At 40.0% G+C, this 19,673-nt stretch overlaps 1 protein-coding gene across 1 annotated transcript; it reads left to right on the top strand.

Moving 5' to 3' along the window:
• The first annotated feature begins 6,511 nt into the window (after positions 1-6,511).
• LOC109478851 lies at positions 6,512-14,138 on the top strand. The gene is made up of 13 exons (XM_019780668.1): positions 6,512-7,304; positions 7,842-8,027; positions 8,572-8,763; positions 9,154-9,267; positions 9,750-9,805; positions 10,093-10,149; positions 10,251-10,372; positions 10,736-10,872; positions 11,583-11,744; positions 12,207-12,283; positions 12,509-12,603; positions 13,129-13,232; positions 13,715-14,138. The coding sequence occupies exons 1-13, from the start codon at positions 7,152-7,154 to the stop codon at positions 13,796-13,798; spliced, it is 1,539 nt and encodes a 512-aa protein (XP_019636227.1). The 5' UTR covers positions 6,512-7,151; the 3' UTR covers positions 13,799-14,138.
• The last annotated feature ends 5,535 nt before the right edge of the window (positions 14,139-19,673 follow it).

Below are 19,673 nucleotides of genomic sequence, written 5' to 3'. Positions count from 1 at the left end.
ACCGAAAAACTTTTGTAAAATATGGCGTCGCGTAGTACCGAATTACAAGAAATACGCCGTAAATTCCCGAATATAGTACGCACTTTTTACATTTTTCAAAATCCCAGAAGTGTCTCGCGGGCCGTCGCCAAAGTCGCGGTGCGTACTTTATTTGAGTTTTCCGCCGACAAATCCGTGGACGACCCAGGAATATAGCGGAACACCGGCACGGGGAGCATGGAACATCGATCGTCTGTAGCATGTTTAGATAAGAATATTGACGAGTGGAAATAAAGTTAAACTTCAATGAATGAACATATTTCCTGTGACTATCGTCGATATTTACACCAAGTTGCGGTAAAAGAAGAAGTCAAGTCACCCACGCCACGGTAAGAAAATGTAGGTCTCTGGCAATGACGCCCGGCGCTTTGTCATGCCGACAGGATCGTTCCCCAGCTAGCCGGCGCCGATCTCAGTGGAACCCCGGCAAAAATATAACCTCCCGTAAGTACACATACAATTGTAGGGTTTATGAGTAATATTTGAAATGGTCCGCAAGCCGTGAACGTTCTTGATCGTCGTAACGTAACATGTGATAACATAACAGTTGTGCCTCGACTGACGGTCATCATTTCCAATACACTTCCGGCTTGAGTTCAACTCAGCAATCTTCAACAAAAATTATGCCCATGTCGTTTCAAAGGTTCAGAAATTGTTAACCATGTTTCACTTCGTATCACAAATACTTTTAAATCTTGATAAATGCCACAGGAAATCACTCTGTAGCGGGCTACACCAGCCAGTACGACGTAAAAATTCCAGCTAGATGTACTCCTACTCGACTGTTCGGCAAGCTACAATGATAGGGGCGGAGTTAACTTAAAATGTAGTCTTTGATGAAATCTTACCGCCCGGCCGGTGGGTGGGGTGTTTGGCGCGCCGACAGGCAAAGTACACCTACAGCTGAAGAACACAGAGAGGGCCGTGGCATGCGCAGCGCTGAGGACAGCTTTCCAGAACATGGACCCCGAGAAGGAAGTCTTTCTTTCCTCTGAACAGACTGTACTTATAAATTTTACGGAGTACATGTGTTTATTCCTTTGATTTTGTGACAAAAATATCTATCACATAACGAGAGATTACTTGAAACGCAGTCAAACTTGTCACTTTCTCCTGTTCGGAATCGCAAGTCCCATTGATCCCAGTAGTCTTCTGTTGTTGTGTTAATTGGTTTCGGTGTCAAATTTTAAATTCGGTAGCACCTCTACACCCAAATACTCCGCCCAGTTCTCCGCCTGTATGATTGTTGCTCTCCATGGGTCGATCGCGCGGGCGCTATTGAAGATGCGTTCGGTGCATTTCGTATTAAAAATATTAAAGCTACGTACTTGTGCATCAACATTCAACTACCCCCCGTTACCGATAAAATCAATATTGAAATATTGTCTTTTTTTTCACGAATCTTTATTGACCATTGCTTGCTTGATCACCAACACTCCAAAGCTGGATCCAAATCTGTGCGTTTCGCCGCACTTGCCTTACCTTTCGATGCGGTGGTGACGTCTTGCAAGTCGGCTGCGGCCGGCGGTGAAAAACAAGCCCGAACTTGAAACGTTTCGCGCTACGTTACCATACCATCACGTAGTACACGGCATAAATCTAGTTTTTAACAATTTTAAATTTGTTTGGAACGACGAACTGTCTTTAAGACACACATACTACATGTTCACTGTGGTACCGGCCGTGCGTAGAAGGGGTGCGTACTTAATTCGAGTTTTTCCATTTTACGTTTCAGACGGGAATATTTGTCTCCCACCAGCCCCAAACCGGGGGTGCGTACTTTAATCGGGATGCGTACTTCATTCGGGAATTTACGCAGGGAGAAAGAGACATGGACTTGAAAAATGGGGGGAGGGCCACCGAAAAATTTTTTGGGCTGGGGGAGGGCCATTGAAAAAAAAATTGAGCCGGGGGGAGGGCCATTGAAAAAAATTTTGAGCCGGGGGGAGGGCCATGGAAAAAAATTTTTACCGGACCATTTTGCACCAGCCCTCCCCCCCCGGTAAATATCGTACAGTCCCTTACTTATGAAGACAATTTCTGTTCACGTTTCGAGAATTAAAGTTTTCAGTCGTCAGCTCTCGTCTATTTCACTATATAAGAAAATGTTACAAGTTGTGGGGTCTTTTGGAATGAGGGGTCGGTTTTTTAAGTTCATTGAGAATAGGGATTTCTTAGCAATCATAGATAATTTGGTGAAAATGCTAATGTATCTCAGATTAGCCTGACACCAAATATGGCCAAATCATCGGACAATCGTACAGTACCCCATGTGGTCACCTCAAAATAATTGTGTGCAACCACTACCCTGTGATTACTACATGTCCAAGTGTACAATGTCTAGCCCCTCAAAAATGACAAGATTTCAATGTCCTTCGTTGGTCGTCTGACACTATCATATGCGTTATGCGTTGCTTTTTTCAGTTGAGCTGCAGAAAAGTATGTCACCAAGGAATTTTTAGCCTCCTTGGTATTATAAAGAACATTATATAAAGTGTGACCACTTGTCACTGGGTCAGTCCGTCTAACAAGGTCATTTCATTCGTTTATCGATTCTTTGGCGCCTGAAAGGTGATAAACTTGTTTGTTCTAACAAGCTATTCAGGGCTCAGACGGGTAGTTACAATGCGCTAAGGTGTCATTTATCATTAATACTAGATGCCATGCTGACATTCGGGGCCATTTCTTCGTAGCCTGGAAACAAACCAAAGTTAAGGGCATTTTTAGGTGATTCGGTGCCAAGCCACAAACTTCTGTATCAGCAAACAAAGTTTGCCGACAAAAAAAAATCACCAGACGAACTTCGGACTGCCCCTTGGCTCTACTCATCACGAATGCTGACTCTTCAAAGTAGTTTTATCTCCAATTCAAACCATACAGACATACACGTCCGGAGTTTTGTCCTGTGCTCAGCGGAAAAGCCAGACTGCACTTTGCCCTATAATAGTGAACACTTGTGCTGTGTCATGCTTCCTTTTATATGGTTGAATGAGTGCGTGTCAATGTGCACGTGTGTGTGTGTGTCACGGTGCGTGTGTGTGTGTGCGTGTGTGTGTGTGTGTGTGTGTCTGTGGAAACGAGAGAAGAGTATTAATGTATTAATGTGCGAATTTGCACACTAGGCTTTACCATAATGAGTACCTATATGGCCAAACAATTGGCTCCCATAATGTACATGTACTTGGGATGTTGCCAGTTTGGAGTCACAAACACCCCCGTTCCGACACACTGAAGGCCTCAGCCGCTTTCCAGACATAAGGGAGGAAATACGGTCAATATGTCACAGCTGTCAAGAAGCTGACAGATCTGATGCCAAAATATGTTTCACTTCCTTGTGTTCCTTAACTTTTGCTGTAATAGCAAACGTATTCCTATAGGGTAGAATATAACCCCTAGTAGAAAGCAGAAAGCAACAGATATTTGCAAAGGCTGAGTCCTTCTCAAAATGTATTTGCACTAGCTGTCAAATTTTGTGTCTCACGGCGATAACCCAACGTGTTATAACATTACATCTAAAGTGGATATGCTGGCTTAGATGTTGTGACTGGCATTAATGTGAATTTCACAGCTGAAAGTAACGAATGTTCTGTATGCACAAGAAGTACGCTTTATTTGGCTTATTTTTGGCGTGTACATGATTTGGGGCATTTTATCGGGCTGTCTTTTTGTACTGGTAACTTTTTAACTGTCTAGGCCGAAATGGATACTATCCGGCCAATTTCGCACTGTCTTTGCGGCCACCGAAAGATCTGCTTGGGGGTTAATACAAAAATAAGACCTTTCGGGACTGCTCAGTGGTTATGCAGTTATCATCCGAGCTATGTGGCCATATAACGTTACTAGTACTGGTAGCCAGAAATGCCCCTATCTTCCCAGGCAGCTTTCAATGCAGTTCATTGAACTCTGCATATATATGACAAACAACGTTCAACACTATCTACCATTTCTATACTCTCTATTGTGACTTCTCTCTTCACCCATGCATAACCCATAACCAGTATTAAAGTCAATCCTAGGTCCTTTGTCCAAAATCTGGGTAGAGCTGCGGTTTTAAGTTCAGTGAACTCTACAGTATGAGACAGGACAAACAACAATTTCAGATAAGCCTAATCATCATCCGAGTCCTCGGTCCATAAAAGTTGACCTCTATCCAGAAAAATCAGGTTAGGACCGGTTCTGAAGTCCGATGAACTCTGCTGAGCTAGGCGAACAACATTATCTGACAGGACCAAACGGGATCTCTTGCAAACACCGAGAAGCTGGCACGATCGCGAATTTCCTGCCAATTAATGGAGCTCCTCCAAATTTCCTTACAGCAGCAACTAAGAAGCTTTAAAGAGGAATTATGTAATACTTTTACACAAAAATTGAAATAAATTACGTAAAAAATATTTGTTTGATTTGTAACTTCCACTTATAATTTTTTTTCAACATATTTGTGTAATTATCTCGCATTTATGTTGCCACCACAAAATACCAGAATGTCAACAAATTTTGTATCGTCCTAGTGTTACATAATGCAACTTTAAGTCTAAAAATGACAAACTACTTTTAATCACACAGTACGTGCGGGTTGTTGTACCCAAGGGGTGGGGGATACCAAAGGCGGCAATATTATAAGATCATTCTAATCTTTTATGGGGTAAAATTACATGTGTGTTAAACAAATTTCTCTTTGAAGTAAATCTAGAGAATGTTTTATTCACGAGTTTTACAAATCCCGGCACATATTGACGGTCAACATCATCCCAGACACGTGTCTATTGATTACCTTTAACCTACTCCCGTGCTAGTCACTAAAGTACCGAGCTTACCAGACTTTGTTAAACCTTTGTTGGAAAAAGATTGTTATCTTCTTGAGACCATAGCATGACTCACGGCCTTTGTGCATGTGTCAAGTATTATTTCAATTAAGTCATACAGCTCAAATATTCAACCGCGAATATACTAAAGAATGTTGAATTAAAACACAAATGTGAACTTGGTTTTCGATGATAATTTCAGACTCTTCACTGTGTTTCCACCTAACATCAAAACGTGGACCTATTTTTATTGCCATTACTTTCCAATGGCGTATCCCTCCTAAGGCAAATATTCGCGTATTTTTGTTGCTATCTACATTACAACACAGTCGTAACATATTAACACATTGAACGTGTCCTTCTCTTGACCCCCTCCCACACAGCTATTGCGTAATTACTATACACTCGTAGCTTCTGAGAACGTGCAGAACACTAGTACATGCAAACATCATTAATAATAAAGCACGACAGGTTGTAAGGGAGGATTCTGTATGATCAGTGGAAGGAGGAGTGAAAATGTTGAAATCTCTATTTTTCCTTTAATAAAGAGGCTCTTTTTACACAACCAAGTGTTTTATTCAGTCCACATTTCGTTGACCGTCTCTCACCTTCCTCAGGGCAAATATGACTAGTTCACCTTGCACAGGTGTTTCTGCTATAGATTCAGTGACTTACCAACCTGATGAAAGGCCATGAAACTATTCACGGACGCATTTTTCTGGTGGTTACGCTGGATTATGATCTAATTTTCCGTTGACATGTGGCATTCAGTTTCGTCAGGTTTGTTGTGCATTCATTTCCTTCATGGCAAGAATAACAATGTGCGGTGTCTTTTTCGAATTCCCCACTCCAGGATCTTTCTTGGTCCGCCCCTAACCTCATAAGGTCAATGTCAGTTGATCAAAGGTTGAATTAAAAAGTGCGGCTTTTAATATAGGAGTTTATGTATTTACTGGTATTTACAGTTGTAATTTCAGTGCAAATACAGTCTTATTAACCTTGGTCACAAGATCAAGAGATCAGATACCGATATAAGATAGAAGAGAAATTATTTTGAATTCCATCCCGAAATGTTGTCTCTGTGAGGTCTCTTGCAAGCATATACGTAGCTTTCTTGTCTCTCGAAAAATTTGATTTCTGCCGTCATGAGTTACAGTTTGTTATGTGTTTGAACTTGCTCAAATCCTTCAAGAGCCATCGGAGACAAAATTATTAGCCTAAGATTCCGAACCATCACGTAAAATTTGGAGGGCCTTTGTTAGTAGCTAGGTGGTAGGCGAATAACAACCACGAGCATGCCTGCCGAACTTCTTGCTGACGAAGCAACGTGACGTATGGGGGATGGCGTAACTTGTTACCGTAGTCTCAAAAACATGTTGACCAGGTTTTTGCCTTGTCAGCACTTCATGCATCTGTTACCAAGGCCGAAACCGTAATTGTTGAAATACTTGGTGTCAGGTTACTCTCCAAGCAGAGGTTTGGGTTTTGGCTTATTTTTGGCGTGTTTTAGGCTTTTTTATCCGGGTTCCTTTTCTGCACTAGAACCCGGATTCTACGCCAACCCAACGGTTGGCGTAAAAAGCCTAAAAACACGCCAAAAATAAGCCAAAACACAAACCTTTGCTTGGAGAGTTGTGTAAGGTATTTAAAGGGTGGTTTGGGAGCTCAGTAGGCGCCTAGGCCAGGAATACGTCCCGTTTTCTGGAGCGTAACTTTATATCCTGGTAGGAAGCCGAAGGTAGCTAAAGTTCAAGATCATTGGACCACCCTGTTTTTCCCTGGTACGTCTTCTTTCATCAGTTGAGGATCCGTCCAAGAAAAAAACAACAACAGGTCAACTCAGATTTCACTGTCCTTGTCCCCAGCGGTTCACGTGTTTTTCAGACGTACTTGTTTTTACAGCTTTTAAAAGTTGGCAAAAACAAATGCAGTCCTAGCACGAAGTATGTATATGTGAAAGGAAAGGTTTTGTCCTGTCAGCTTTTTCTTTGCCATTGCGCAACGCAGTCAGAAGGAGGGCCATAAACTGTATCCATTTTTCTCCTCTATCGGATTTCATGAGAAATGCAGCTGGGTGGCAGGTGTAACGTTCATGACGTAGTCAATAACAGTTGTATGCTTTGCAGCTATATTATATGAAAATACCTATTTTCTGATTTGAATATTTGATACATTTGTCAAAAGTATTTGTATCCTATTAGTTCCTAGTTTCATTTAATTGGAATTTTTTTCTAAATCCCACGTTGGTGACGTCACGCTGCCGCCTGGACATGCCCGGGGTTACCTGAGGTCATTCCCATCACAACAAACATGGCCGCCGTGGATGGAGGACCTGCGAGCAAGAAACTCAAAACCTCCGACTCTGACGATCTACCGCTGTGTCCTTACGGCGCGTCTTGTTACAGGAAGAACCCGCAACACTTCAAGGAGTTCCGACACCCAAAAGATGGAGAGACCTCCCAGGTAAAAAGATTCATAGGTCTAAATGGTCGTGTAGTTGAGCGCCCCTCCCCTTTTCAGATCTGTGCTGTAGGACAAATATATAAGCCCAGTCTGTAACGTAATACATATGTACAAACTTACAGAATAAAGGCAATAAAGACAAATCTTACATTCTAACTTTTTTGGCGACGCCTCAGGTCCGGAGGTATTTTTCTAAGTTTGGAGACCATTTGTATAATGGCCAATTCAAGGCACGTATAATTTACGGAACAAAATGCTTGAACTTGAAATGCACACTTACTTGGGTATTGTTGTTCGACTGACATATTCACCAAAAGCTTAAACAGCAGAAAAAAGCGAATGAAAAGGAGTGTTGTCTTTTTTCTGTATACATTGTTCATTCTGTATATATTACATACATTCTGTAACATTGTATATTGTACTATATATATTGTACATTCTGTATATATTGTACTACTATTTATATTTCATTTCATTTATATTGTACATTCTGATATTATTGTACTGTAGTTTTTACCCCTATCTACCCCTTTCTAGGCTGTAGATAGAACAGATTTGTCCGCTGTTGCGTCCACGTCAGGCCTGCCACCATGTAAGTACGGCGCCAACTGTTACCGGAAGAACCTGCTCCACTTCGCACAGTTCTCCCATCCAACCACGGGCGGGGAACCACAGGACAGCGACGACACCGATACAGAACTGGCCGACTGCGAGGACGAAAAGGTTATGATTAACAAGATTCTTCTTCACCGACCCAAGATTCTTCAAGATCTAAATTTCACGTTCTTAATGGCTACCGTTTGTGTAGTAGAATTACCCAAGTTCCTACTCTAAACTGTAAATCGTTTGTCAACATATTATTTTGTATTTTTCCTCAAGGCCATGTTGATTTGAATTTTTGTCTGTTTCCGAAGAAAAATGTTTTGACCATACTGTAAATTGTACAAAGCAGCTGCTAAATGAGCAAATATATGGCGTAAATTGGAAAAAAAAATATTGGAAAATAATGCTAATGCCAAAATCAATTCCTATGGAAAAGAAGAAAATGTGAAGAAACGAAAATGAAGAATCTATTATTTGCCATACTGTACTCTGTTTAGTCGTTTCTTCAACCTTCATCAATGTAGATTTCATAATGAAGGCAACTTTTTGGGGGGCCAAACTTTCTTCATTCGCACACTCGCATCAGTTTTGGGGTTCCCAGAGGATGCCATCCATATAATCAAATCAACATGGCCTAAATTAAACATTAGACATGATATTTCAGGCATCCCCGTTGGTGAAGTCAGACAGCGACGCCACACGACTGGTGAAGAACTACTCCAAACTGACGGAGGAGGAGAGACGAGCGTTGATCCAGAGAGCTGTGGAGGCCAAGAAGAAGCTGGAGGAGGAGTTACAGGACACCAAGAAAGAAGTGGAGAGGAAGGAGAAGGAACTACAGACACTCCAACAAGAGGTGGGGTAAAGTGTGATGCTTGTATCACCTTATTTTTGGTGTCATGAGACATAACAGCAGGGTGTCAGAACCAAGAGGTCCTGAGTTCGAATCCTGCTATGTCATCGATCTTGTGCCTTTTGGAGAGGCAGTTAACATGACTTTCCTCATTTCACTCAGGTAGAAATTAGCACCTTGCTGTGGTTAAGGATGTCCCTCAGATAAGACAGGGGAGAGCTTGAAGCATACCCTACACAAAACGTCTGTTTGCAATTAGCCCTCGGGCATGAACTTGCAATAAAAAAACTTGATCTAATTAAAGAACCCACCACACTAGTTCATGAAGTCTTGCTATAAACATGAGTTTTTTTATTGCAAGTTCATGAAGTCTTTGTTTCACTGTGTTTTTAGTTGTCAGAAGGGCTGCTGTTGGTGGAAGGTGAAAAAGAGGCTCTGGAGAAGTCAGAGGTCACCAAGTTCCCCTTGGTCCCAGAGAGACAGTACAAGGAAGGGTCTGCTGCACAGGTCAATAAAAATAACATTTTTAGTAAAATCAATGTACCAGACATTGGAATAGGAATTAAAACGACTTTGATTATTGAACACTTGCTTATTAACATTCTAGGGATAAAATCATAATACAAATTGTAATTGTTTTATGAAGCTGAATAAGTTAGACATGAATGCACACATAGTTGTTATATTTTCATGAAAGTTTGTCTGTGTTGATAGTTGCATGTTTTAGGTTTAAAACTTTTGTTTTAACACAAAGAATTGTTCTCACCTAGAGCTTTCGACCAGTCACTCTGGTCTTCCTCAATAGACTGACCCAGTAGACTTGTCACATGGCTTCTCTGAAGTGTGACGTCACTACTGGGTCAATGGTATCTGGTAAATGGTGCTCTATGTGAGAACAATTCTTTTGCGAAGGAGCAAAAGTTTTGACTTTAAACAAGTTGTTATGTTTGTTCATGATTATTCCATCCACATGTTTCTTCATTTTTCAGGTTCACTTCAGACTTGCAGAGTCTCAGTTCTACAGACTTGTAGATGCCGGCAGTGGGTAGGAAATATTCTCAATTTGTACCCGTTAAGTTATTCATGATATTAATGTCTTCCTCTTCAATTCATACTCTGAATACCTGTGGTTTAAAAAGAAATGACTAGAGTATGTGTTACCAAGATTGGTACCACATGCCAAAAAATCCAGCATGGCATCGAGTTCTCAAGCATGGCAGCCCAGTTTCGATTCTGGGGAGCCGGGTTGTTTTTTTTGCGTGTGTGTTTCTACTCGCCCATAGTTTGTTTCAGTATGTTGTGTGTATTACATGTTGTTTATCTCACCTGCAGATATCGAGTAACTAAAGTGGAGTATGTTGTGTCTCCTGAAGTCGTGAAGAGATTTAGGTAAGTCATGGGTATCTTATGATTTCACCAGAAGAAGCCCCAAATGCACTTTCCTGTTGATTTGTTATTCCAGATCAGTGAGGTTTTTTATGTTTCTCCAGACAAGCCCAGAAGGACCTGAGAGACAAGCGAGGAGAGATGCTGTCTTATCCAGTGTTGGCTTTCCACGGGACAGCACAGGCAAACATCGACCCTATCACCAGCCTAGGGTTCAAAGCACCAGGTTTTTTTGAGTATTCGCTTAGCTTCATTCATTCATTCAGTCATTTGTTGATGGTTGGTTTGTTGGTGTGTGTAGAAATTTTTGTAACCATGACAGTATTTTTCTGTTATCCAAATACGGCACAGAATGTGACGTCGCACGTGTTTCTGGTGGTGTTTCTGGCATGGGAACTACTACTAAAGCAGTGGTTACCTTGCCAGGAATCAAACAACAGCCTTGGCGGTGAGAGCATCAAATCCTAACCACTGGACCACATGGGATTAGATCTTAAGACTGGGCAATCATTAATTTTAAACAATTAGGAGGACCAATGTCCTTGAGAGGACTCATGTAAGAATTCCTCTCTTTCCCCATTTCTTCCAGGTGAATCTGGTTTCAAGCATGCGACAGATACAGGCTGGTACGGGAAGGGTGTTTACTTCAGCGAGTATCCGTCCTACTCCATGCCGTACATCAAGGGTGGGAACAGGATCCTGCTGTGTCAGGTGCTGCCAGGCAAGGTGGGGCTGGGGGGAAGCTGCCTAGGGGTGCTGGGGGCTGGGGTATGAGTTTGAGAGGGGAGGGGTTGTGTCAGGTGCTGCCAGGCAAGGTGGGACTGGGGGAAAGCTGACAGGGGGGTGGGGGCTGGGGTATGAGTTGTCTGAGAGGGGAGGGGCTGTCCCATCATCATACTGATATCTGTGAGGCAAAAATGCGATGTCGCTGACAGAAAATGGTTGTTTTGGTTTTAGTTTGGTTCTAGCAATTTATGGCTGGTGCCTAAAAAATAAATATCTTGTTTTGAGGCTATTTCAAATGCTTGAAGTATGAAATAACAACAAAAATTTGTTACGAAATGGCGGTAAATGTCAATATGGGGCATATGTTTTGCCACCCTGAAATTGCACTGCATGCCTTTAACCTCCTCCCTGCTGGAATAGCCTGCTGTCATCAAATTTGTACATATTAGTCATCAGGCAGCAGGGAGATGGTTAATATATGGGCAATCATATACATTGTAGATTTCTATGAAAGCAAAATTTCAATCAGTCGACAAACTGCTGTCAGTAACTTAGTACATAAATGCCTGGCTCTGGCAATATCAATGCAAAGTGTATCATACTGGTAGCAGCAATTGGGAAACTTGTTATATACATGTACATGTATGTTGAGATATAATAGATATGATACATGTATATTAGATATAATATTTTCCCAACATATCTTCCAGGTATACCAGTGTTCCTCCCTGATCCATGGCAGTCCTCTGATGAAGGGGTACGACTCACACACCTCACCAGACAAAAAGGAACTCATCATCTTCAACTCACATCACATCCTACCATGTTACATCCTACACTACACTCACGCACACGGAGACTTCAAGTACAAGGTAGGTGGGCAGCATTTTGTGAATATTTCTGGCAAATTAAAATTCAAGGTGTCACAACAATAGTAAGGGTGGACAAATCTTAGAAAGCTTTCTTTTTTGTATTATTTGTGGCAAACATTGCCACAATTTTTCACTTTTTTTCATACCAGTTCTAGTACATGTTATTAAGACCTGTTCTTCTCCTTGGTAATACTGTCTAGAGAAGCAAAGTTGCATTGAATCTATAACTGCCTTGAAGCAAGAAGAAGTTGAACCTGCAAATAGTACTAATAGTTCACATTAGTAATGTATAGTTTTAGTAAGGATGTTACAGTAACTGTAATTTTTACCTCTGCTTTAGACATAACCTGTAATTAGCTCGTAAGAGCATAAACGTACAATAATGGCTTTTCATTCATTGAACTTTATTTGTTTGATAATGCTTGTTGTCTGAATGTTCTACAATATTATGTATTTCTGCAGAAAAGTATCAAGACAACCAAAAGTGTCGATGAAATGAAGAAATTGTATGATACAGCAACCAAGATGCCAGCAACCAAGTGAGATTCTAATGTCTAGCTCATTTTACTCATTTTAATGAATTATAAGTCTGTTTAAACGTCAATTTGACTCCTACATAGGAAAGACTTAAAAAATAACATTTATGAATATAGTTATATATAATTATATCTTTAGAAACAATGAATACTGCAAGCATTAAAACATCTTCATTTTTTTGTGGAATGAACTGATAACAAGTCATTTGACTGTCTTTACTGTAACAGGATCCTGTCTGGCCTGACCATTCACCTAGCGGGTAAACTGGCCGACAAACACTCCGAAATCTACAACCTCATCATTAAACATGGCGGCAAAACAGGTACGCAACTATATCTTTTAACCCTAGCCTTTGAACATCAAAGTCTAAACATTGTTTAAAGCTATCTAGGTACAATGTAGTAGTGTAGCCTGGAGTCCAGGTATTCTGAATCAGCTGCCCGGTCCAGTCCGCATAAACTGCTGCTAAGACCAGACCGGGCAGCTGATTCCTAATACCCCTGGGTGTCCAGCCTTGTTGGCTTTAGTCTGCTCCCCAAGATCTGCAACCCTGCAGTAGCAGGCTAATCAAGATATGATGCGGCATTGCCCCTACTGCACTTGATGGCAGAGAGTTCCACTCTACAATAGTTTTTGAACACCTCAATTCTTAGTTGATATCTCTGATACTTGAAGGCAATGACTCCATTTCTTGTTCTTTGTTGAGCTGGTATTAGGTATCCACCAGTATATTAGTCTAAAATATATAGTCTTTATAAGTGCTGACATTACAGAATGTTGTGGTTGAAACAGTTGGACTTATTTGAAGGCTGTAAAACAAAATGAAAATTTGACTTGTACCTTCCAGCCACCCAACAGCAGCTGTATATGGGTGTGACTTTGGTGGCGTCTGCCTCCGAGATGAAAGGAGAAACACCCTCTACAAAAGTCAGCCTGGCAGAGAACGCTCAGGTAGGATGTCATCTCAATATCGCAGCTTAAAAATTTCATCATTCTATGTTCTATATTGATACAAGTCATTCTGACATAGGATTTAGCTGTCCAACACAAGGAAAAAAATTATATACATGTATACCCTATTTTTTTACTATATGGTGAGAAATGTGGAAAAGTTTATCTTCACTTAAATCCTGCTTAAGCATCATCTTGGTTTAAGTCTTGAACCATGGTTAGAAAATATCAGGTGTTAAGAATGTCATCTTTACTGTATGCAAGGAACCCAATTGTGTGTACTTTTGACATACATACTACCTTCTTTTTGTAATATCAAACTACATGTACATGTATGTAAAACTAATGTGAACTACATATGGTGACATTGACAGTGTGTTGTGTAAGAATATTCCCTTTATGGTAGATACAGGTGGTGGCATTTTTATACTTGTATACTAGTGAGAGAGCAAGATATAAACACGTCTTTTGTATTTCTGCAGGTGCCAATAGTATCGGAGGACTTTCTATATGACCGTATTATCACCCAACAGAAAAAGGACATCTCAGATTATGTGTTTTGTTAAGAGTATGATTGTGAAGAGCACTAGAGACTTCCAATATTATGTATAAAGTTGTATTTTGATTATATATAAGATTTGCATCTTATTTTTCATAGTACGTTTTGCAAAATTCAAGGCAGACTTTTCTGATTGAATTGGGATTTGCCCTTTAATATGTCCTACGTATACCTTTTCCAAACACTAAGTCTTGTTTTCTAACAAAAGGTTTGACTGGAAAATATGTCACAGTATATGTCAACATTATACTAAACTGTGCAAATACAGAAGAGCAATGAAGGAGAGAGATTTTACAAACAATTTTTATGCAAGAAATCTGGGTGGTGTCCAAGTGATTTGCAATTTCTTTTTAACAGGTAATTAATATAATTTGATAATATAATTGATGAAAAATAATAGATTTAATATTATGACAGTGGCAATGTTTGAAAGATATGCTCAGTAATTGTAATTGTGATATGATGGTTCATGTATATTACTAAAATATGAATACATGAAGTGGAATGTTTTTACTTCTCTTGAATTTTAGACCACACACCGTTGAGCTTCTAGATCTAGACTATTACAATTAGTTAAAAGATATGCCGGCATTTTGCCAAGTATCAACATCAATAAAGAATAAATGATATTGCAAAACCATCTGCACAGTGTGAGTAATATTCTTTTTTGGTGGTACAGTATTTGATAAGTTTTTAGACCATCCCCAAATGATTATATAGAATAACGACAGTGTGTACAATTTTGCCTAAAATTATAACATTATTTTCTGTTTCAGATGTTAAGGGACTTCATTATGTGGATGACATCAGTGCATGCATCACTTTTCGTCTGTTTCTAAAACTGTTACCATACTGTTGAGACCATCACACAAAGAATCTGCAAAAATTAGTAAATACATGCTGTGAATTGCAAAACAAATATGTATTGGAAAACAGATACCAATGTTGGAATGCCTTTTATACTATTGTAATGTTTTATGAATTGATCAGTATAACTAGACCAAAAGATGTATTTCAAGAATGAATGATATCCCTCTAGCTACAAGAACAAAAGATTTTTTACTTTCTTTAACCTCTCAAAGTTTAGGGGGAAAAGATTTTCCGATGAAAAATGATGCCAAAAGACTGCCATTACAAGAAAAGTATAAAGAAAATGCTAACACCGAGATCTTCACAATAGCCCGTGGCGCGAGGCATAGGGACAGCACCCACAGAACGCATCAGAGGTGAACGTTTACATATTGATAATCTTATTATGGACCAATAAAATGTTTCGTCACATCAAATCACATACACAGAAACACGAAAACAACGTACGTTCATTCGACATACATAAGAGCACTTCTCTGGAAGCTATATTTTAAAGAACAAAGAATAAGTTGTAAAACTTGCGTCTGATGGTGTTTTCAGCACCAAGGACAGACACAATCCAGGACCGGTGCACACCAATTCTTCCGCGACAGGGAAAAAGTGCGCGGTACAAAAAGTGACGTAAGCTTTCGATGGTTGAGTTTTGAGTTCACATTTCTCATGATCTGCTACAAAATGGCATTAAATAGTAATTTGGTTGAAAAGTGAAAGAATGGATGCGTTTTGGGTGAAAATTTCGGACCCGAGGCTTACTTCCGAGTGTCCTTCCGCCTTGGTTGTGGTGCTTCGGTTAGACCCAAATTTACGCGATTAAAATCGGAAACTCGAGAACTTAGTAATCGTTGAAAAAAGATGTGACTCATCGTTTTTATTCACATATTTTACTTTTTCAAAGGAAATTTACTGATTTACCTCCAGATCATTAAGGCAGAAATTCTTTTTAGAATTGACAGTTTTCTGGTTCCCCTGCAATAACATCGCACTTGGTACAGTCCGTTCATTTCTCACATGTCGCGCTGAGAGAATGTTCTTGAGTTCCCCATGCCCGAATTTTAGGACGAAATTTCAGTTTCTTGTTCCCGAATATTTTACCATTCTGCGTTTTCGGATAGCATATGGAGTATTCGGAACTCCTCTGTGGATTTGAGCCGGTAGTGTGTCTGTTTGGAGGAGAGAACCTGTATTTTCTGACTGCACATGTGCTTGTGGTGAAGAAGACAAAATGGCTACTGTTGTGAGGACATGCATTTCTGGCGGCGAGGGGAAGACTTTTTAGGAAGAGAAAGGTAAAATTCCAACATATTCTGTTTGCTATTCTGTTGAAATTTGTGAACATGAAATACATGGCACGTTGTATTCTCGAAAAATCTTTAGTATTATGAACATTTTGCGGTTTTTTTTTATGTGCGAGTGTTTGAATATTGTTGTTTTCGTCTTCTAAAGGTTTGACCATACATGTATTTATCAAGTTTATTTCATAGGCGTCCTTCGGTAATAAAAAAAACAAATAGCTTCCGTGTATTTCTACAATAATTTTGAGGAGATAAACACAGAAAAAGTAAGAAAATTTGACTGCCTCGTGGCGAGGGGACCACCTGTGTAACTGCGCCACACGTGGGTATAATTGTTCCCGCCTTGTTTCTGTACTGTAGATGATTATTTATTAATACTAGTACTCAGTTTGAAACTTTCAGTTTCAGTTGATTTGTTTTACCAGTAATTACAGCTCAGGCCATTTGGCCTGCTTTTCAGGTAATCCTGGATGCACATAAAAATACATACAACAAATACACTGTATATGAACAATTACTGCTAAACTAATTAGCGCTAAGGTCCGTAATTGCGGTGTTGAATTGTTTTTTTTTTCGCAATTGTTCTTTTTAAAAAGAAATATAGATAGAGTTCAAATTTAGGATTACAGTTACATGTAGTAGATTTTGAATTCCAACTTGCTTTGAAAGGCGGTCTTGGCAGCAGATTCTTTTGCAGTAATTTTTCCATAATTTATTTGCAATCTAGTCCACAAAGGCTAGTCTTAAGGTAACTTTTCTTACTGCTAGTTAAGTTATTTGTTGTTATTTAAGACAAGTGTGTAACATAAATAATGTTGTATAGTTAGGTGGCTGCTGACTGATGCAGTAGCGAGGACTCCTGTCTGAACCTGACAAGAGAAGATTGGACCAGACCTGGTGATTCTGGTGATTTGAAGATTCCAAAGGAATATCAGGTGAGAAAAATCCAAATGCTGCAATTTACTTACCATTTACCTGGTGTGTTTTAAACAAATATGTAGCATATAATGTTGTACAGACTCTAGAGGAATATCGGGTGAGAAAAATCTAAATTATGCAATTTACTTACAATTTACCTGTTTTTAAACAAATATGTAACATATTGTGTTGTATAGTTAGGTGGCTGCTGACTGATGCAGACTCCTGTCTGAACCTCACAAGAGAAGATTGAACCAGACCAGACCTGGTGATTTGAAGATTCCAAAATATATCAGGTGAGAAAAATCTGAATACTGCAATTAACTTGCAATTTACCTGGTGTGTTTTAAACAAATATGTAACATATAATGTTGTATAGTTAGGTGGCTGCTGACTGATGGTGACTCCTGTCTGAACCTGACAAGAGAAGATTGGACCAGACCAGACAGGTCCTGGTGATTTGAAGAGTCCAGAGGAGTACGACTATGAGGTGAGAAAAATCTGATTTCTGTGTTTTATGTTCTGTGAGATAAGTGTGTAACATATACTGCTTTATACTTAGGTGACTGCTGACTCCTGTCTGAACCTGACAAGAGTAGGGCAGACCAGGTGCATAGATTTGAAGATCCAAGAGCAAGATGACAGCATCTACAGGTGAGATGATGCTTTACAAAATTCATATGGTTATCCACTGCATATATTCACTGCAAAGTTTCTTCACTTAGGTCTTGCACTTCACAGAAAAAAACCTTTAACAGGCATTGAGTTTTTTTTGCATCACACTAATTATGCTTTCATATTGTTTAAAAGGTGTGTCCTGAGGGTCAGCTGTCCTGACTGGCCATGCGAGAAACCTGTGATGATGGGCGACCTCAGTCTAAACCAGACCAGACAAGTACTGTCAGCAAACCAGTTGACTTGAAGACCCAGTGAAGTGAAGAATCTGCACAGGTGAGACACTGGTTCACAACTTTTGTCAGTTTTTTCTTCCTTCTCGGATCATGTTAAGAATTCTGAGGGCTATAGCTTAAACATGTTTCCTGTAACCAATAACATGTTTAGAAACAACTTTCTATAGTGTAACACTTTGTATATCTATTGACGTATTTTATCATAACTTGCATGTGTTCAATGTTGCTATGACTAATAGGTGTCCTGATGTTCCTATCCTAACGGAGATGATGGGTGACTTCTGTACAAACCAGACCAGTTGACTTGAAGATATGGTGAAGAGAAGAGTTTGTACAGGTGAGATAGTGCATTACAACACACATGATCATCACGACACACTACCATGACCAGAAACAGGTTTTAAGTTTAAAACACCTTTCTATAGCCTAACACCTCCAACAGTGTACATCTATTCAAGCATATGAATTGTTCAATTTTATTGTATTATTAGCTTTTATGTTCATTCGGCATTGCCTGGAGATTCTTTTTTGTATCACACTTAATTATTCTTTCACACAAAGGCTACACATCTTTGTAATCCTGAGAGTCAGCTGTAACATGTTATGGAAATATTCTTTGGCATCACACTAAGTATTCTTATGATATTCAGTTGTGTCCTGATGTTCCTGTGGTGACTGGGAGAAACCTGTGATGATGTCCATCAGCTCCTGTACAAACCTGACCAGATGAAGGCACTGAAGGATATAAACATGAAACATGTACAGGTAAATATGTATTTCATAACATTTGTCCTAATTTCAGCAGGGGTGCAAGTATAGACAGCCAACATACATAGCATTTTCACTGGTTTTCTTTGTTGTGAATATTATGAGGATGACTTTCAGATTTTCAGTCCTACTTTGTCAATTGCTGTTTTCAATACACTGACTACTGTTTCTCTGTCTTCAAGATGTGAACTCTGAAGACCAGAATGATCGGGAGGAACAACCAGACTTTTATCGGCCGAGCTGTGTGAAAGGAGATAGGGAGGTGTGAGTATGCTAACATTTCTTTAACACGAGACAACACTCCACATGCCCTCAGGTGCACTCGCATTTCTCTCTATCTCTTTTGCCCAGTTCTCTACTCTGAGGGTCCATTAAATGTTTATCGTAGCCAAATTCCACGACAAGTATCCTGAAAAATCCTTTGGATTGCGTAGTTGAATAGGCCTAATTGCCCCAAAATTTTCCCACCAAAAAAAAACTATCTTAGCCGGCTGCTTTAATTCTGTGTTGCTGAAAAAAGTTCTTTGTATTGTGTACAGTTGAATGTGCCAATTTTACCAAAATTCTCCAAACATGTAGTTGATTGAAGTTTTTACACCAAACAACTTAATATCTTAGCCAGCCGCCTAAATTCCCCAGCCCCTTGGCCCAAAATTGTTGCGGTTGGACCTTTACACTTAGGCCCGATTTAGACTAGAAACGGTATACCGTTTCGAAACGGTACGAAACGTTTCGCCACAGAAAACGGTTCGTCTTTAGACACAGAGGCGGAAGCGTTTCGGGCCGCCCGTGGCGCAGGATGTTTCTGACCCACAGTGACCTATGATGACTTCCCCAAACCGCTTCTACGGTTTGCCTCATTGGCCTTATGATACTTGTGTTTCAGGGCCTTGAACTTCGCCCGAACCTGCTTTGGGGTGCGTAAATACCCCTCAGCCGCCAGCCCGTCCACAAGCATCTGTATGCCCTCCCTATTACGCGAGGTCTCCAAGCGGGATTGTATAGTTTGATCGGCCCACAAGCTGATCAAGCAGCGGATCTCTTCTTGGGTCCAGACCCTCCCCTGGCCTTCTGCCATCCCCCCAGACATAAAGGATGACGAAAATTCGAGAAATACATGATA

Source organism: Branchiostoma belcheri, unplaced genomic scaffold, assembly GCF_001625305.1.
Source record: "Branchiostoma belcheri isolate BF01 breed outbred unplaced genomic scaffold, Haploidv18h27 scaffold45, whole genome shotgun sequence".
NCBI lineage: Eukaryota > Metazoa > Chordata > Leptocardii > Amphioxiformes > Branchiostomatidae > Branchiostoma > Branchiostoma belcheri.
Note: the sequence above shows the minus strand (reverse complement) of the source record. Positions and strands in the feature narration are given on the sequence as shown.

Bases quoted from the DNA above. Each gene is read 5' to 3' on its own strand.
- LOC109478851 (XM_019780668.1), top strand. From the start codon at position 7,152: ATGGCCGCCGTGGATGGAGGACCTGCGAGCAAGAAACTCAAAACCTCC. The intron at 9,268-9,749 runs GTCAATAAAAAT...TTCATTTTTCAG, and splicing joins AGGAAGGGTCTGCTGCACAG to GTTCACTTCAGACTTGCAGA. The intron at 9,806-10,092 runs GTAGGAAATATT...TCTCACCTGCAG, and splicing joins CTTGTAGATGCCGGCAGTGG to ATATCGAGTAACTAAAGTGG.